The following is a 17142-nucleotide window of genomic DNA, read 5'->3' on the forward strand; positions in this document are numbered from 1 at the left end:
TATCATTAGGGGGATTCTCATTGGTAACCATACTGTCACAATGTGATGTTCTTCATCTCACATTGCTGCAGTCCTTACACTTGGGTAGTCCGCTGTCCTCGGTCGGCCCGAATATCAAAGTATTAGGCTGATGTCGGTCAAGGCGCTTTAGACTGACATCAGGACGTCAGGGTACAAATGCGCTTGACCGACGTCATATCCTCAGTCTTTTTTGCCGCATGGTCCGATGCAGAAGCAGCGTTGCAAGTGCCGTTAGGCGTTCTGAAATTTTTCGAATTCGGAGTTTCAGACCGAGTCAAAGTTGGCTAAGTACCCCGTTGGGGAATATTTTAGTTTTTTCTTGCCTCAGTGGTTTACCGGATGTCAGAAAAAGTGAATAACTGTATTTCTTGTGGGAAACAGATACCGCATAGAGATTATCATACTTTGTGTATTCCTTGTTTGGGACCTGAGCACGACGTTGTTGGGTGTCGCTTTTGTGCTAGGTTCAATAAGCGCACTATTAAGCGAAGGTTAGATTGTGCCAGGTTGGTCTTCGGGAAGCGGTGCAATTATAATATGCCGTCGGATGTTCCGACGCCTGCTTCTTCGAAGAAGCGCAAAGACAAAGCAGCTAAACCCAGACTAGAAGAGTCGTCCGAACCGGACGCCGGTTCTTTAGAGGCGTCAGTGGAACCGGTGGTTCCACCGGAGGCTTCTCTGGAATCTCAGGGGGAAACCTTGATTTTGCAGGATGTGGCCTCTCAGGAGGCAGGTCAAGCTGAAGGGGCTTCTCAAGTTACTGTACTCCCCTCACTTCCTAGGGTGGTTAGGCCCTCTCCTTCTGTTTCCAAGGCTTCTCCCAGAGGCAGGCCAGGTTTAGCTTCAGTTGGGGTCACTCCTAGCTCTTCAGGATCTGTGCCCAAGAAGCAAATGCTTAAAATGGCAGAAGATTTAATTACATTGATTAGAGGTTCTTTGCCCCCACCTGATAAGAGGCCTAGGGTTGAACCACAGTTGGGGAGTTTTGAGCAGACTTCGGATGTGTCAGAGTCTTCGGCTGAAGACTTGCAGGAGTATTCTCCTTATTCTGATTCTGATGTGGATGATTCTACTCCTTCTGCTTCTCCTCCAGAGGATTTTTCTTTTTCAGAGACTCTTCATTCCATGAGGGAGCATTTTAAGTGGGAAGGTCAGGACTTCTCTGATTCCAGGAAAAGGCTTAGGGAATTTTTGCTTTTGCCCCAGCATAGGCCTTTAGCTATACCACCTGTTCTGGATGTTGTGGAAGATGTGTTTGCAGAGGCTTCACTTAATCCTGATTCTTTGCCTCCTGCTCCTGTTAAACCGGACAGGTATTACAGGGTGCCTGAGGCTCATAAATTTCTTTATAAGAGTCCTAGGGCGGACCCAGAAACTGTTAGTCAGGGACCTAAGGGTGTTAAGGCCTCTGTGGTTAAAAATCCGGTTCCTCCGGATAAAGAGGCCAGAGCTTTGGATAGATGGGGAAAGAAAATCTATACTTCTTCCACCTTAGCTATGAGGGCTTTGAATTGCCAGTTTCACATGTTGAAATATCAAAATTACCTTCTTTCTCAATTGAAGTCTAAGGTATATGCTCTGGCGGAAGGTATTGAGTGTAAAGAATTACAAGATTTGGTACATGTCTCTGAACAGGTGGGCAAGCATTCGTTACAATGTGGTTTTGATGCTGTACAGGCCTCGTCTAGGGTGGCTGCCACTGGGTCAGTTCTTCGCAGGCATGCCTGGCTGAGGGATCAGAATTTATCTGACCATGTTAAGACAAAGATTTTGGATGCTCCTTTACAGTCTGATGTGTTGTTTGGTGCACCTGTGGAGTCAGTCTTGAAGAAAATGGAAGACAAGGCTAAGTCTATGCAGGCTGTTAAAGATTTTTTGCAAGTTCAGCCTCCAAAATTTAGTAGGAATTGGCCTGCTAAGGGGTGGACGTACCCTTCTTATGATCAGTCTAGGGGTAGATCTAGACGTGGTAGAGGCAGGGCTCAGAGCTCCTACAGGCCTAGAACAGGGAGTTCACCTGCACAATCTTCGGGTGAGGGCAGGGGCCAGTCCTTTCGTAAACAGGCCCAATGACCTACCTTTTCAGCTGCCAGATCCTTCTTGCCTGGCAGCACCTTTGGGAGGAAGGTTGGCACTCTTCAAGGACAATTGGAGTCTGGTTACCCAAGACAGATGGGTATTGGATATCATACACCACGGTTACAGGTTTTATTTCCATACCTTGCCTCCTTTCAAAGGCATGCCGGACGTTCCTCCTCAGCAAAGACTAGAAGCTCACAAACAAATTTCTCTGTTGCTTCAAATAGGGGCCATACAACCGGTCCCTCTGCCAGAAGTGGGCCTAGGATTTTATTCTCGCCTGTTCCTAGTACCAAAGAAGGGGAACACGTGGAGACCAATTTTAGATTTATCTATCCTCAACACTTATTTGGACATTCCCAAGTTCAAAATGTTGACATTACAACAGCTTTTACCTCTGCTGGGCAAAGACCACTGGATGGTGACTCTGGATCTCAAGGAAGCTTACTTTCATGTTCCTATCAGGCTAAGTTGCAGGAAGTATCTACGTTGGCTGGGACTTCTCATTATCAGTTCTCTGCATTGCCCTTTGGCTTATCTACTGTGCCCAGAGTGTTCACGAAAGTTCTGGCTCCAGTGATAGCTTTCTTCAGGCTAAGAGGAATACAGATCTATCCTTATTTGGACGATTGCCTGATTCTGGCCCAAGAAAGGGACGAACTTCTTCATCATTTACAGTATGTGATAGCAGTGCTAAGATGCCTGGGGTATTCTGTGAACTAAAGTCCAGTCTAGTACCCTCTCAGGACATGTGCTTTCTGGGTGTGAGACTGAATACAGCATCCCAGATGGCCTTTTTGACCCCGGACAAACAAAAGAATCTTTCTCTACTTCCATCAATTGTCTCATCAGTCCAGGCTGACTGCAAGGACAGTCCTTCAAGCCTTGGGGTTCATGGCATCTTGTATTCTGGTGCTTCCCAATGCCAAACTGCATATGAGGAAGCTACAATGGTATCTCAAAAATGTATGGACACAGCACTGCCAAGATTTGGACACTGTCATTCAGATAATACCTTGCATTCAAAAGGAATTTTTGTGGCGGGCTCAGGAATGTCACCTAAACAAGGGACTCTCTGTGACCCGGCCAGAGGCGAGTCAGATTCTTACGACAGATGCCTCAGACAAAGCTTGGGAGCTCATCTAAATGGAAAATGGGTACAAGACACGTGGCCTGCCAGACTTCAACATCTACATATCAACTTGAAGGAGATGTTAGCAGTCCAATTTGCATTATTAGCTTTCAAAGATTTACTCCTTCCAGGGCAGGTGTTGGTTCTAACAGACAACACAACTGTCATGTGGTACATCAACAAGCAAGGGGGAACACATTCTTATCCTCTATGCAGACAAGCAATGATTTTGTGGGAGACTACTCTCAGTTTACAGCTGAATCTTCAAGCAAGGTTTCTGCCGGGAGCACAGAACTCCTTAGCAGATGTGTTAAGCAGGCAATTATGGATCCCCACGAGTGGAAATTGGATCCTCATGTATTTCAGAAATTGACAGTGTTACGGGGAACTCCAGACATAGATCTGTTCGCTTCTCCACTGAACCACCAGCTGCCAAAGTTTTGCACAAAAAGGTTTCATCCCACAGCTTGGAAAGTGGATGCTCTTTCATTCAATTGGAGCAAGCTTCATGTGTATGCCTTTCCACCTCTACCTCTCCTCCCAAAGGTACTCCTAAAGGTCAGACAGGACAAGCCAAGGATGATTCTAATAGCTCCGGATTGGCCTCGACAGCACTGGTACCCATTACTGAGAAGTCTGGTACGGGAACCTCCATGGCCTTTGCCTTCGATTCCACACCTACTGTCTCAGGAGGACAGTCATTTACTCCATGTCAAACTCCACTCTCTTCACCTAACAGCCTGGCATATTCTGTTTTAAACCCTGGAGGGTGCCAGCTTCCGCAGCAAGTTTTGACTGTTATTTTGGAGGCCAGAAGGCCTAGTACAAGGAAAGTGTACGCAGATAAATGGAAGAGATTTTTATTTTGGAGTACAGCAAAGCAATTTGATGTTTCTAAACCTAATTTAAGTGTGGCCCTTCAATATCTTGCTGAGTTACTGGACAAAGGTTTGTCCTTCTCTTCTATTAAGGTTCATGCTGCTGCAATTTCTGCACATTATGACTGTGACCCACCTTTGTTTTCTCATCCTTTGTTTAAGCAATTCCTTAGAGGGGCAAAGAATTTAAGACCCCCACGTAGAGCCCCTACTCCTGCTTGGGATCTCAATTTTGTGTTGGAGAAACTTACTCTACAACCTTTTGAGCCTGCAGCTACTGCCGAGTTGAAATATTTATCCTGGAAGACTGCTTTTTTGTTGGCCATTACCTCTAGAAGGGTTTCTGAATTACAGGCCCTTATGGCGGTTGAGCCTTTCTTGATTTTCCATAAGGATAGGGTATCTTTACGTACTAATCCTTCCTTTATGCCTAAAGTGGTTTCTAGTGTGGCTTTAAACCAAACTATTCATTTACCTACTTTTTATGCAAACCCCCAAAACAAAGGGGAAAAGATTTTGCACACTTTGGATATACACAGGCAGTTGCGTTATTATTTGAGCAGAACTAAAGGGTTCAGGCAGTCTCAGCAGTTATTTGTTTCTTTTACTTTGGGTTCTCAGGGCAAGCCTGTGTCAAAACAAACTATTTCTAAATGGATTGGATTTTGTATTGCTTTCTGTTATTCCCATCATGGTAAGGAGATTCCAGCTGGGATTAGGCCTCATTCCACTAGGGCTACTGCCACGTCTACAGCATTTTTAAGGGGGGTGGCAACTAAAGATATTTTGGAGGCAGCTACTTGGAGTTCAGTGCATACTTTCTCTAAGCATTACCACCTTCCACTTTACTCTAAATCTAGGGCTGGTTTTGCCACTGCAATTTTACAGGGCATTTTGGCAGCTCCTCCTGCTTTATAGCTTTGCCATCCTCCCTTACCTCTGCTTTGGGATTCTACCCAAGTGTAAGGACTGCAGCAATGTGAGATGAAGAACATAGTACAGTTTTGTACCTACCATAAATGTAGATGTTCGAAGATCTACATTGCTGCAGTCCAATTTACCCTCCCCTCCTTCCCCTCTATATTTAGAGGCAGTGGTGTGGTTTGGGTTGCAAATTTTGTGGATATTGTATATATTGTACATATGTTTAGTGCAAGGGTGGTTGGTTGTTTTTTGTTGTCTTTTGGGTTTGACCTTTCTTTTTAGGGTCTTCTGACATCTGGGGCAAGAAAAGACTGAGGATATGACGTCGGTCATGCGCATTTGTACCCCGACGTCCTGATGTCAGTCTAAAGCGCCTTGACCGACGTCAGCCTAATACTTTGATATTCGGGCCGACCGAGGACAGCGGACTACCCAAGTGTAAGGACTGCAGCAATGTAGATCTTCGAACATCTACATTTATGGTAGGTACAAAACTGTACTTTTTAGACAGTAGTACTGAATGTGCCAAAGTAAACTTGACACAATGTACTTTTCCATTAAACAGGGCCCAAAGACACTCCTGGAGTCCATCTGATCCCTGTAAGAGCACTAAATGAGGTCTTCATTGGAGAATCTCTCTCTTCGAGGTAATAATCTAAATTAGTACATTTTTGGTATTTGTTTCTTTGTCACTCTGATCTTTGGTGTCTTCATAGGAACATCAGTGCTATCTTACATATGGAAGTGGATGAGGCACAACAATAAGGGTAACTTTGAAAGTCACGAGTTACATCTAGGGCACCAAACTTGTTTGGTGCGTTGGGATGTACTAGGCTTTAAAAGTCCCTTGTAATCATTAGTCTAGTGTACACCTATGCACCTATCATCAGCATCACTGAGTTATATTAGGAAAATGGCTTATTTTATAAACACTTTATTCTAATGAAACAGATAACTACCGTCATGAAGTATGTGCACTGTGTTGTTACTTTCTTATGCCTTTTAGTATCAGTTTTAACTAGAAGTGGTCATCGGCCAAAGTCTATGTGATTTAGGATCCTTAACCAGCAAACAAGCTACAAAAATAAAAAACAACGCAGCCAGTAGAGCCAAAATTTTACGATTTTTGCTTGGAAGCATTTGCATAGGTATTTTTATACATAAGCAGACTCCAATGAATTTTTCCTTGGTGTAAATGTTGGAGGTGTGATGGGGAAGAAAAAGGTACTTGACAACATTTTTTTTGGGAATGAGTGCAATGAGTTGGCAGAATTAAAAAATTCCCAATAGACCACTCTGTCAGAAATACTGGGTGAGGAAATTTATGTAACTAAGGAAATTATTTTTTTTTGAGCTGTGATACAGAATTGGAATTGCCTTTGCATGGTTAAAGCCTTGCTGAGTTTAATTATAGTGGCTGCCAAAGAAGCAATTGCTGGAAAATAGAAATCCAAGTCTAAACCAACCGTGCTAGAAGAAGTGCATATAGTAACAGAGATAAAAGAACTGGAAGTGTGATCTTTGTAAAAAGGGTAGGAGCAAATTACATAGAAAAATGGAAAGTGTGGGAACAATGCATGCAGAATAATGTTTTGGAGGAGGAATGAGGTTTAAGGAAAGGCAGGAAGTGAATGAGCTATGTAATGTTCGACTGACTGTACAGAAGATTATAAGTGATGGATAATGTTTAAAACTGAAAATGTCTGTCTGGTTTGTTTCATATAAATGTATGGTTGCCTGTGTCATTAATGATAATTCAATAAGGATGTTTCTTTAAAAAAAAAAAAAAGCAGAGGAAATAAAAGGTAATCAGCCAGCTCTCTTACGTATTTATCAGATAAACTGCTGTGAGGATTTTTCTGCAAACATTTTCAGATGTGGGAGGCTATACCCTAAACCACTATGTAGTTATGTAGCCGCTTCACATAAAGAAGTGCTACCCCCCCCCCCCCATTGTAACTCGATTTTTAATATTTTTATCACTTCTTGTCCATGTCACAGAGCCCCTTTTGACCTATTGGTATCACCTATCTGACTGAGGCCACATTTCCAGCTGGAGTGAGAGTTACACTGAGGTGAGCATCTTCTTTGGGTGGTCAGAACTTTTGTTTTTATTACATACTTTTCGTCCTTATGCCAAGCGGTGTTCTGGGTCTTTGTGCCAAGTACAAATCTGCTGTTTGCTTGAAAGTTCCTGTATTTTCAAGTTGTTTACTTGTGTACTCAAAAAGTTATAGAGAAAGTATCTGAGAGAAATCATAGAGGTGAGATCTATATGAAGGCCTGTTTTTAAATTTAGATATCATGAGACAGAGGCTTTTGAACATTGTAGGACATTTTCCGCAAGTTGCTATTAACAAGTATAACATTTTGATTGACTTGTTTTATTAGAAAAAGTTAAAATGGATTAGAATTTTTTGTGGGCACCCTTTTATACTAGGTGTATATTATACTGATTCCTATAACAATGGCAGTCATTCCTTCTACAAAATATGGTGATGTAAACAATTCCTCCACCTTACTGGGCATTAACATACAAGTCCTTTGGCCTTCCAGGCTTTGAGTGGGCATTTGTTGCAGTTAGGTGGCTGCTGTCATGGTCCAGAACTTCCTAATGATTTTGATTTTCATTAATGGATTGTCACTTCACTGATGTATCCATCTTATGTAAATGATGATAGGTCCTAGGTGGGTTCTTTAACTCTGTTGTATTCTGCTGCTGCACTGGTCCAATTTTTGCCTCAGCTTAAGTTCTTTCCTCTTAGCTCACCCATTAGGTTGTAAGGGTAACCTCTCTTTAAAGTGGCTCACATTCAGAGCCATTCAAAGTGACCAGGTTGCACTGAAGCAGAGACATCATTAATACTGCTATCCCTTTCAGAGCCCATGCTGCGTAAGTGCATATAAGTGCATGTTTGGAATTGTATGCCACCTGCAGCACAATTCCCGGGTGGCATATTTCTATAGAACAAAAATCAGGTGTATAGGCCTATAAAAAATATAGGTCCTTGTCTTTATTGATTTCTAAGTTGAATGAGTTGATTGTTCATCATTTTTGTTTCAAAGGTGAAACAGACCATGAAAAGTCTCTCAGTTTTTAGTTAATGAAATATCCAATATTGTCTTTCCTGTCTGGCAAAACATGTGAGTTACCAGATCCGAGACCGACACCTTAGACTGTTCATAGGTTCGTAGGTGTGTACTAGGCTAATGGCCCTCGGGCCTTTACAAGCCTAGCCATAGGTTACCCTGGCATTGTGCCACCCGACCTTAATTCCCATTGCCTTTGTCGAATAGAGCCACTGGAGTTCTCCCTGGAGTGAATTTTCTATTTCCCGTCCACTCATCAAGCTTTCCCTTGAAGAGGGTCAGCAAGGTCCTCTGCTTGACATGTATGGGAAGTCTATTCCATAGCATGTGCAGTCTCTTCAGCTCCAAAACTCTGCCTTCTCTCCCATAATGCTATATCCTCACTGATTCTCCTCCAGTCTCATTTGATGCTACTGCCGTCAGACAATATCTCTGAAGCTCTGTTTTGCGATAAATATTATTTAAATATTTTTTATATTTTTTCTGTCTCTAGGTATTTTTGTCTGGATTGTGTAGTTGGATAGCTTTTCTGTCTAGTGGCAGTGTTTTTGGCTTTTAGGACAGCCTTTTTGCTCTGTAGTTTGCTGCTGTTTCTGTTGTTGCCACTTCCTTTCATGCTCTCTTTAGTAAAGCAATGTCTTTCAGCTTTTCCAGGTTAGGGGTCACCACAGTGGATCAACAGTCCACAGATTGAGTGGCAATGGTGTTTTTACGGTGTCGAGTTGCCAACCCGAAGCCCAGCCTTCACAGCAGGCACACACATAGACACATGCACCGTAACCTGCATGTTTTTAAAACTCAGTCGACCACAGGGAGGACATGCAGCTCCACACAGATGAGCTCCAGCTGTGAATTGAACTGGAGAACCTCTTCTGCTTTTAGTAAAGTAAAAAAAAAAAAAAAAGTTAAGTTAAAAGTAGAAAGTTTTTGGACTTTACCGTCTCTTCAGTGCTTCTTATTTTCACGCTTCTTTTTTGCTGCTTTTGATTCTGTGTCTGTGTGCTTAACTCCTTTTTTGGGCCCAGCTATGGAAAAGCAGGCTTCAGAGTTTAAAAATGTGTAGGGTGCAAACACAAGTTGCTCCCCAAGATACAAAAGATAGATCTGTCAGAGGTTTCAAGGTTTCCGAACTAGAGCAGCTTATAAGTACTTTTTAAGGGTGCCAGATGGACTTTGGGATCATCCCCGCTTTCTCAGCTTTGACACTAGAGGCTTCCCTACCTTCAGCTCCAACTTTGGTTGTTCCTTCCCCAGCCTACCCTCTGGTGCCTGAGTCCAAGGATCTGAATGCATCCTTTCCTTTCTCTTTGTCAGTACCAATATCCATCCTGTCCTCATTCTCAATTCTGGCTGTTTTGGAGTAGAGTGATTTTCAAAGCCAAAGTTTCAAGGCCTATGCTCCAGGAATCAGATCGGCTGTTAAGCTTTTAGAGTGATTCCTTCCTTTGGATGCTCCTGCCTTAGTTGGATCTGATGCTGAGACCTCAGCTGAACTGTCTGCATTGAGTACAGGTCTCTCTCAGATCTACAGATCCCAGCAGTATTGCTCCTAGCTGTCTGGCATTGGCATTTGTCAAAGAGAAGATTCTTTTGCTATCTTAGAGTTGGATTTCTGTTAAGTCAGATCATCTAGTATTTTGGGTTCACATCAGTTAGTTCCAGAACAGCCCACACACTTAGACCTTAATCCACCCTCTGTGCTTTGGGTATCCTGCCGCTTTAGTGTCCCCTCTGGTAACTCCCACCTGGGAGGCACACATGAAAAGTAATGGAAAGAGGAAGCATTTGCACTCCCCTGAAGAGTCACTCACTGAAGATTCCAACCTCGAAGAGGAGGGATCCCCAAAATCCCCCCACAAGGATTCCTGTTTGGTGATTTAATAGATGAGGCAGCCTGGAGGATGAGCTGTTGAAGCCCATTCCCCTGAGGGGTTGGTCTTTCTTGAGGCCTTTGATGAGGGCCCATCACAGTTCTTGGTGATTCCCCTTCCTTATGCCCTTGTTGATTTGGCATCCCAGAAGGCATGGAGAGAACCCGATGTGTTGAAGTCAGTACCCCAGAAACCTGATAAAGCATTAGCATCTTCTAAGGTTAAACCATTTTGGAGAAAGTGGATGCTATTGTGATTGCAGTTGCCACCAAGAAAGAGATGTCCAAGGATAGATGTACAGTTTACTCCCCAAATAAGGAGTCTTGGATGTTGGACAGTCTGAGGATGCACACCTATGCTTCCGCCACATTTTTTTGTGTGAGCTGAACTACTTGGCTCACATGACAAGGTTCCAAAAGGATTTAATCTCAGAGACATCAAAGATGGTGATGACACAGCAGCCCCCGGAGACTCTAAAGGTGCTGGAGGCTAAGCTGTCCACAATGCAGTCCATCACAATTGTATTTATGCTGCTTCTGTTGAGTGCTGCAGACAGTACAGCTCATAAAGCAGACACCTGTATTGCCATGTGCCGCCATGCCAGGATGCAGTTATGTAACTTCACAGACTGTTTCAAGGCATCCTTTCTTAATGCCCCTTTCGATGGTTCAACTCTGTTTGTTCTCAGTGTCAAAGATGCGTTTAACAGTAGTGAACAAGAAGTTAAGACATATGTCATAGAGGTCTGTTCCTCCTTCTCACAAAGGACTTGATCCAGGAACCAGAAAGGAGGGAAACTACTCTGCTTTTGTTTTTAGCAAATTGCAAGTTTTTTTCAAGATTCTCCTGGTGAAGAAAGCCCCCTGTAGAGGGGAGGGGACTTTAATGGATGCCATCTCAGAAGGGAGGGATGGTCTGCACAACTGCTGCTTCTGGGGGACCCTTCTCCAGTAAGCTGTTTCAATGTTCCTGAAGGGTTGCCTGACTGCCGCTCCTTGGAGACAGTTGGGGGGGACTTGGTTCTCCATCCCAAAGCTTGGAAAACCATCACTTCAGATGCTTGGATGTTGAGAGTCATTCCTAGGGTTATTCCATTCTCTTTCTCTATGCTCCAAATGAGAATCCAAGATCTCTTCCTGACATTCCACTCCATTAGTGAAGGGAAGCAGCAGTGGAGATAAGAAAACTGCTTTTCAATTGAGTAATTGAAGAGGTCTTACCAGACCAAAGAGGATCCAGGGTGTGCTAGAGACGAAGAAAAACAAAGGACCGCAGGCCCATTCTGGACCTCAGCAAGCTGAATGCTTTTGTGAAAATGTCCAAGTTCTGGATAGTGACTGTGCAGTCCATTCTACCTGTTGTGGAAGGAAGACTGGATGTGGTCAACAGACCTGAAGGATGCCCACTATCACATATAGATAGTGAAGCATTCCCGGAGGTTCCTGCACTTCTGTATGGGAACGAGCCATTACCCCTTTGTATTCAGCAGAGCTTCCCAGATGTTCGCCAAGTGTATGGCAATGCTGGCAGCCTGGTTCAGACTGCGGGGGGTACCAAGTCTTTCCTTACCTGGACTGGCTCCTTAAGGCAACCTCATAGGCATATCTAATCTAAACTAGAGTCTACTTGCCTCAACTGTGTCTATCCTTGGGAATCACTGTGAACTACAGCAAGTCAAATGTGGAACCAATTCAAGTTGTGGAATTCATTGGTTGCCATCTGGATACTAACAGTCAAATCACCAAATTGCCTCCCACCAGACTCTCTTCTCTGCAGATCCAAGCCAGTCATGTTTTAAACTGAGCCTTCCGGTTTACCTAGGCTCCTGGGACTGATGAACTATGTCTGTTTGTCTTGCGCTGCTGGCAAGGTTCTATATAAGAGTTTCAGTGTACCCTGTCAGTCCAGTGATAAATTGTCACATGCTATGAATCTTCCTATTCGTCTCACCAGCATATGCTGCCACCACATTGTTTGATGGCTAGAGCCTCACCAGGTTCCAGCAGGTTGACTTTTTGTTTTCCCTCAACCTAAGTGGCCATAGTTACAAATGGACACTTCTCTCCTGGGCTGGGGGGCATTTTGAAGTGAAGACAGCCCAAGGTACCTGGTCCCAGCCAGAAGCTAGTCTTCACATTAATGTATTGGGGGCGATAGTAGTACTCCTAGCATTGCAGGCCTTTCAGGACCTTCTCCTCAAGGGTGCGATAGCCATATCCAGTCTGACAACACCCTGGAGGTATGCTACATAAGCAAGGGGGGAACCTGTTCATATTTCCTGTGTCTAGAAGTCATGAGGGTGAGGCAGTGGGCAATGTTCTTGCAATGATTTCTGATAGCAACACACATCCAGGAAAATCCAGCTTACTAGTAGACAATTTAATCAGGAGCATCTTCCTGGCCTATGAGTGGTCCCTAAGTCCATAGCTAGTGGCACAAGTGTTCAGCTGATAGGATCTACCCTGCTGCTTTTTCTCTGCATCCCCTTCCAACATTAAGTACAGCAGCTTTTTTGCCCTGATCCCCACAGAGGTACAGTCATTGAGATATGCTCTTCTCCATGCCTGGCCCCTGTGTCATCTTTACCCTTATCCCCCTGACTCCCTTGTTATTACTTTTTTCAGAAAGAGGCCCATTACAGAGCGATCATGATCTATGTAGACCCCTTTATGTCGAGACAAATAGATGTTCGTGGTTTTACTGTCTCCCCTCCTCCCTGAGCTGGCAGATGTCCTGACCGATGTCAGTACGTTTGGGTGTGTAGGGAGCCAGCCGACATCATATCATCAGTCTTTTCTTGCCATCAGAGCCCAAAGCAGTGTTTCAGTGCATTGGTCAGTCTGAACCAGAGAGAAGTCATCTGAAAGCTAAGTACCCCATTGGGGAACTCTTGGTTTAAACTCATGTCAGATGAGGTTAACCATGGTCTCAGTTGTGGTAAGTAGATTCCACACCAAGACTTGCATTCATTGTGTGTTACCTGTTTAGCCCCAGTTCACGACATACCTAACTGTTTCTGTGCCAGTTTCAACTCTAGGACTATTAGACATAGGGTTGAGATCTTAGCTAGGCCCTTTAGTCTCGCATCTAGTTCTCGGCATCCGATGGCATCTGCTGGTCATTCCAAGGCTGTGAGCTCCCTAAGCGTAAGAGGGATTATTTATTTATTTGCAGTTTGTCTTCTAGGATAATCCATTGGGCTATAAGGAGCCCATATTCAATGGAGTCTTGGGGAGAAAAAGCTCCAAAAAATACAAATACATAGTACAGAAAAAGCACAAATCCATAGTATACATTTCAAGTAAATGTTATATACATAGTTCAGAAATTACAAATCTGTTTCACACATTTCAAATAATTATTACATAATATAGAAATAAAAAAAGATTTTCGTTTGCAAAATTACATCAGGTTAATTCAGTAAGTAGTAATTTTTTTTTTTAGGCAATTACAGTGAGGTAACTTTTTAGTCATTGGTCAAATACATCACAAGGGATATAGAACTTTAGGAGGCAGTGATGGGCAACAAATAAATTTGGAAAGTTGGGAAGAAAGTGTGGTCAGAATTAGGTTGGATGGAAGAAAGAGCATTTCCATTGCGAAGTAAGGTGCGAGTGCAGTGAGGTTTTAAACAAGGAGAGACTGCTGGTGGTGCGGATGGGAGAAGGGAGAGAGATCCAGAGGCATGCAAGAGAGTAGGACATCAGGTGATTCCCAGCTGGACTTGGTTTATGCAATTTAATTAGGTTCTGGGAATTGGATCTTAGGAGTTTATCTGGTTTATGCATTTCAAAGGTATTTGCTAGAGAGGGGCAGAGAGGTTATGAATGAGTTTGTGTGCTTGGATGAGCTGGGTATATGTGAGGAAGTTTGGTAATTCTAGCTAACTTAGTTGAAGGGAATTACAGTGGTGGGAAGAGGCTCTATGACCTGCTGCAAATTTGGATATTTTGTTATAACAAGATGAGTGCTTTGTTTTGAGAGAAGATTGCAGGCTGGTTAGGATAGATGCATCATGTAAAAGGGATGGGATGAGATGTGTATTAGTTAATGTAATCCTGGCAATGGGAGAGATAAAGCAACTGTGATGGTAAAACATGCCTAATTTTTATGGGTTTTTTTTAATATTTGCTTGTAGATGCATGTCAAATTTTAGTTGATTGTCGATAATTCCTAGTAGTTTTGTGTCAGAGACTAGTTCTGGGGGGGTAGTATTTTTGCTGGTAATTATGAAGGATTGTTTGTCTAGGGAATAGGTTTTGGAGGCTTTTAATAGCATAAGCTTTGTTTTGGTTGCATTAAGGGATAGATGGGTGTCTAGCATCCACTGTTCAGTGGAAGAGAAGATGGCTTGTGTTAGATTGTTAAGAGTTGTGATGGAAGGGGAGAAACAGATTATAGTAGAATCATCGGCATATTGGATGAGACTGGAGTTTGGGAAAAGAGTGGATACCAAGTGGCCAGAGTCGCAGGCTTTGTTGATTGTTTCTAGGAAGGAGAGGAGGGCAGTGGAGGTACTATGACCTGGTCTAAAGCCATGTTGTGTGGGGGTAAGAAGCTGATTATTGGTGAGGTAGGGTAAGAGTTGTTGGTGGACACATTTTTCAAGTAGCTTAGAAATAGGGGATAGGATGGCGATAGGGCGAAAGTCTGGGATGTCATTATTGCAACCTTTATGGAGAGGAATAATAAAGGCCTTATTCCAAAGTTGGGGGACCTGGCATTCTAAGACCAGTTTATTAGTATGGTGACAGGGAGGGCAATTGCTTCAGCAGCTACTGTTAGGAAGTAGGAGGGGATTTCGCCAGGGACATTAGAGCCAGGTTTTAATTTTTGGAGAAATTTTTATGGTAGATATGGAGATGGGATTGATGGAGAAAGGTGGGGGTTGGGGGCTTGAGATGTTAGGGGGAGGAAGGGGAGGGAGCAGGCTGAGGAGGAGCTACAGAGCTGTTGGTGAAGGATAATGTTAGTTTGTTGATGGAGTCAATGAAAAATGAGTTAAATTGGGCTGCTAAGTCTGTGTCGGATGCGTCTGGGTTAGGGCAAAGGTTTTCTGTTTTTCTAGGGTTAAGGAGAGATGCAATTCCTTTCCAAAGTAGTTTGGGATTAGTATTGTGGTTAGTTTGGAGGTTAGTAAAATATACTTTGCAGTCAGAGGCAATGAGTTTTTTTTACTTTATTGCATAGTGTTTTATATTCAGTAAGGATACTAGAGGTTTTATTTTTTTGGTATCACTCCCATGCTTGTCACAAAGTCGCATGGTAACTAAAGTGTTTTTAGTTAACCAGGGTACAGGGTTACTTTTTATGTGTTTAGTTTTTAGGGGGGAAAAGGGAGTTGAGTAGGTTTGTGAAAGTGGTGGTAAAGTAGGAAAGAGCATTATCTAGGGGAAGTGTTTGTAATGGGTTCCAGTTGGTGTTTTTTAGTGTGCTTATGAAAATTTCAGGATTGAAGTTTTTTAAGCAGCGAGAGGAAGTATAGGTGTGAGTTAGTTGCATAGAAGAAGGGAGATGGTGGGTGAAAGTGGGGAAATGGCCAGCTAGTGGCTCTGGGAGAATGCCACTGTCTGAGATTTAGTGAGGATCAGATACTAGAATCCAGTCTATTGTACTTCCAGTAGTGGAGTTCCTTGAAGGTCTGGTAGTGGAATTGATTAATTGTGTGAAGTTATACAAGTTAATATTGAGTGAGTTAGTGGGAGATTAGATTGTGGTCCAATTTATGTTAATGTCACACAGGATTATTGTTTCATGAGTCATGTTAGAGGAGACCCAGGAGAGAATGTCTTCAAGGGATGAGACAATTATCACTAGGGAGGATATAGAAGGAGAGGATATATATGAGTTTATGCTTGTTTAGGTGGAGTAGGGCTGGTATCATTTCTGCCTTACCAAATCTGAGGAAGGGTTTGGTATAGAGGATGACTAGCAGGGATGCAGAGTGAGTGCTACCCCACCGTCTTTTTTTTGTGTTCTATCGTTTCTTAGAATGCGGTAGTTAGGTGGTATTAGTTCAAAGTCTTTTATATGGGGCTTATGCCAGGTTTCTGAGATGGAAGGAATGTCTGGCTGGTTGTGTAGAAGCCAGGCATGAAGGTTTGGAATTTTGTTACAGAGCTTTGAGTATTTAGGACTGAGAATTGGAGGGATTTACCAGTTGCATGAGTGGGATGAGGTTGGGAGGTTAGGTCCAGAGCAGAAGAGGGGGCCAGGGTTTGGGTGGATGTCACCAGAAAGGAGGATAGAGATAAAGTGGTGGGGGAGATATTTTGTTAGATAGGGGTACTTAGTGCAGTTAATGAGTTTTGAGGCTATTGAGCTAGTATAATTGGGAGTGGTGATTTTAGTTAGAACTCTATAGGGGAAGAGCATGGTGGTATTGAGGGGGATATACAAGTAGAGTTGTGTGTGTCATTAATGAAGGATAGGGTAGTGGTGTGAAATCGAGGAGAATGATTTATGTTTGGTTGGGTTAGATAGTTTAGATAAAATAAGGTTGTTGTAAGTAATATTTGTGTTAATGTGGATTGAGTTTTGACGGACATGGTTATGGTTTGAATGAAGGTGGAGAGAAGTTAAGTTGCAATTTAGTTGTTTGGCTTTTGGGAGTTAATATTAGGTTTAAGTTTGTTAGAATATTAAGAAAAGAGACCCAAGCTTAGGGCCTCAGATGACCGTCTTTCTCTGTCAGCCAGTCCTCCAAGGCTTGTGATCGCTGAAGAAGGCAAAGCACTATTTCAGCCCCCTTCTGTGGCTGAGTTGGTGGCGCAGGCCTCTGTCAAGACCCTTTTGGAGTCTGACATGCCATTGGGTCCCTCAACTTCTGCACAGACCTTAACATTTGATTTGTCAGTAGGGTCTGGGGCCCCTCAGCAGGCCTCTGCTTCAAGTGAGCCCACTATAACTGGTGACGCTGCTTTGCGACATTAGCCTACACCAGTTATTCATTCTTCCAGAGAAATTGGCGTCAAAGTTGCAAACATTCCTAGGTCCAAGGCCAAAGCTCCCCCAAAGAAGAGAACTTCCTCAGGGCCTATGCTCAGGCCTACCACACTCACAGGGATATCAAAAAGATTTGGTCAGGTTAGCTGAAGACTTAATCTCCCTGATCAGATTTAGACAAACTCCCACCCCCTGCTGAGTC

General features: G+C 43.3%; 1 protein-coding gene across 2 annotated transcripts in view; it reads left to right on the forward strand.

Moving 5' to 3' along the window:
• The window catches only part of NADK2 (NAD kinase 2, mitochondrial), a 1215936-nt gene that overhangs the window by 853418 nt on the left and 345376 nt on the right, over positions 1-17142 (forward strand). For both annotated transcript variants that reach the window (XM_044069966.1, XM_044069965.1), the window contains one exon: positions 5600-5681. In XM_044069966.1, coding sequence (XP_043925901.1) covers positions 5600-5681 — 82 coding nt within the window. The remainder of the gene's footprint in view (positions 1-5599; positions 5682-17142) is intronic.

Source organism: Protopterus annectens, chromosome 1.part0, assembly GCF_019279795.1.
Source record: "Protopterus annectens isolate FY-2018-M chromosome 1.part0, PAN1.0, whole genome shotgun sequence".
Classification (NCBI taxonomy): Eukaryota; Metazoa; Chordata; order Ceratodontiformes; family Protopteridae; genus Protopterus; species Protopterus annectens.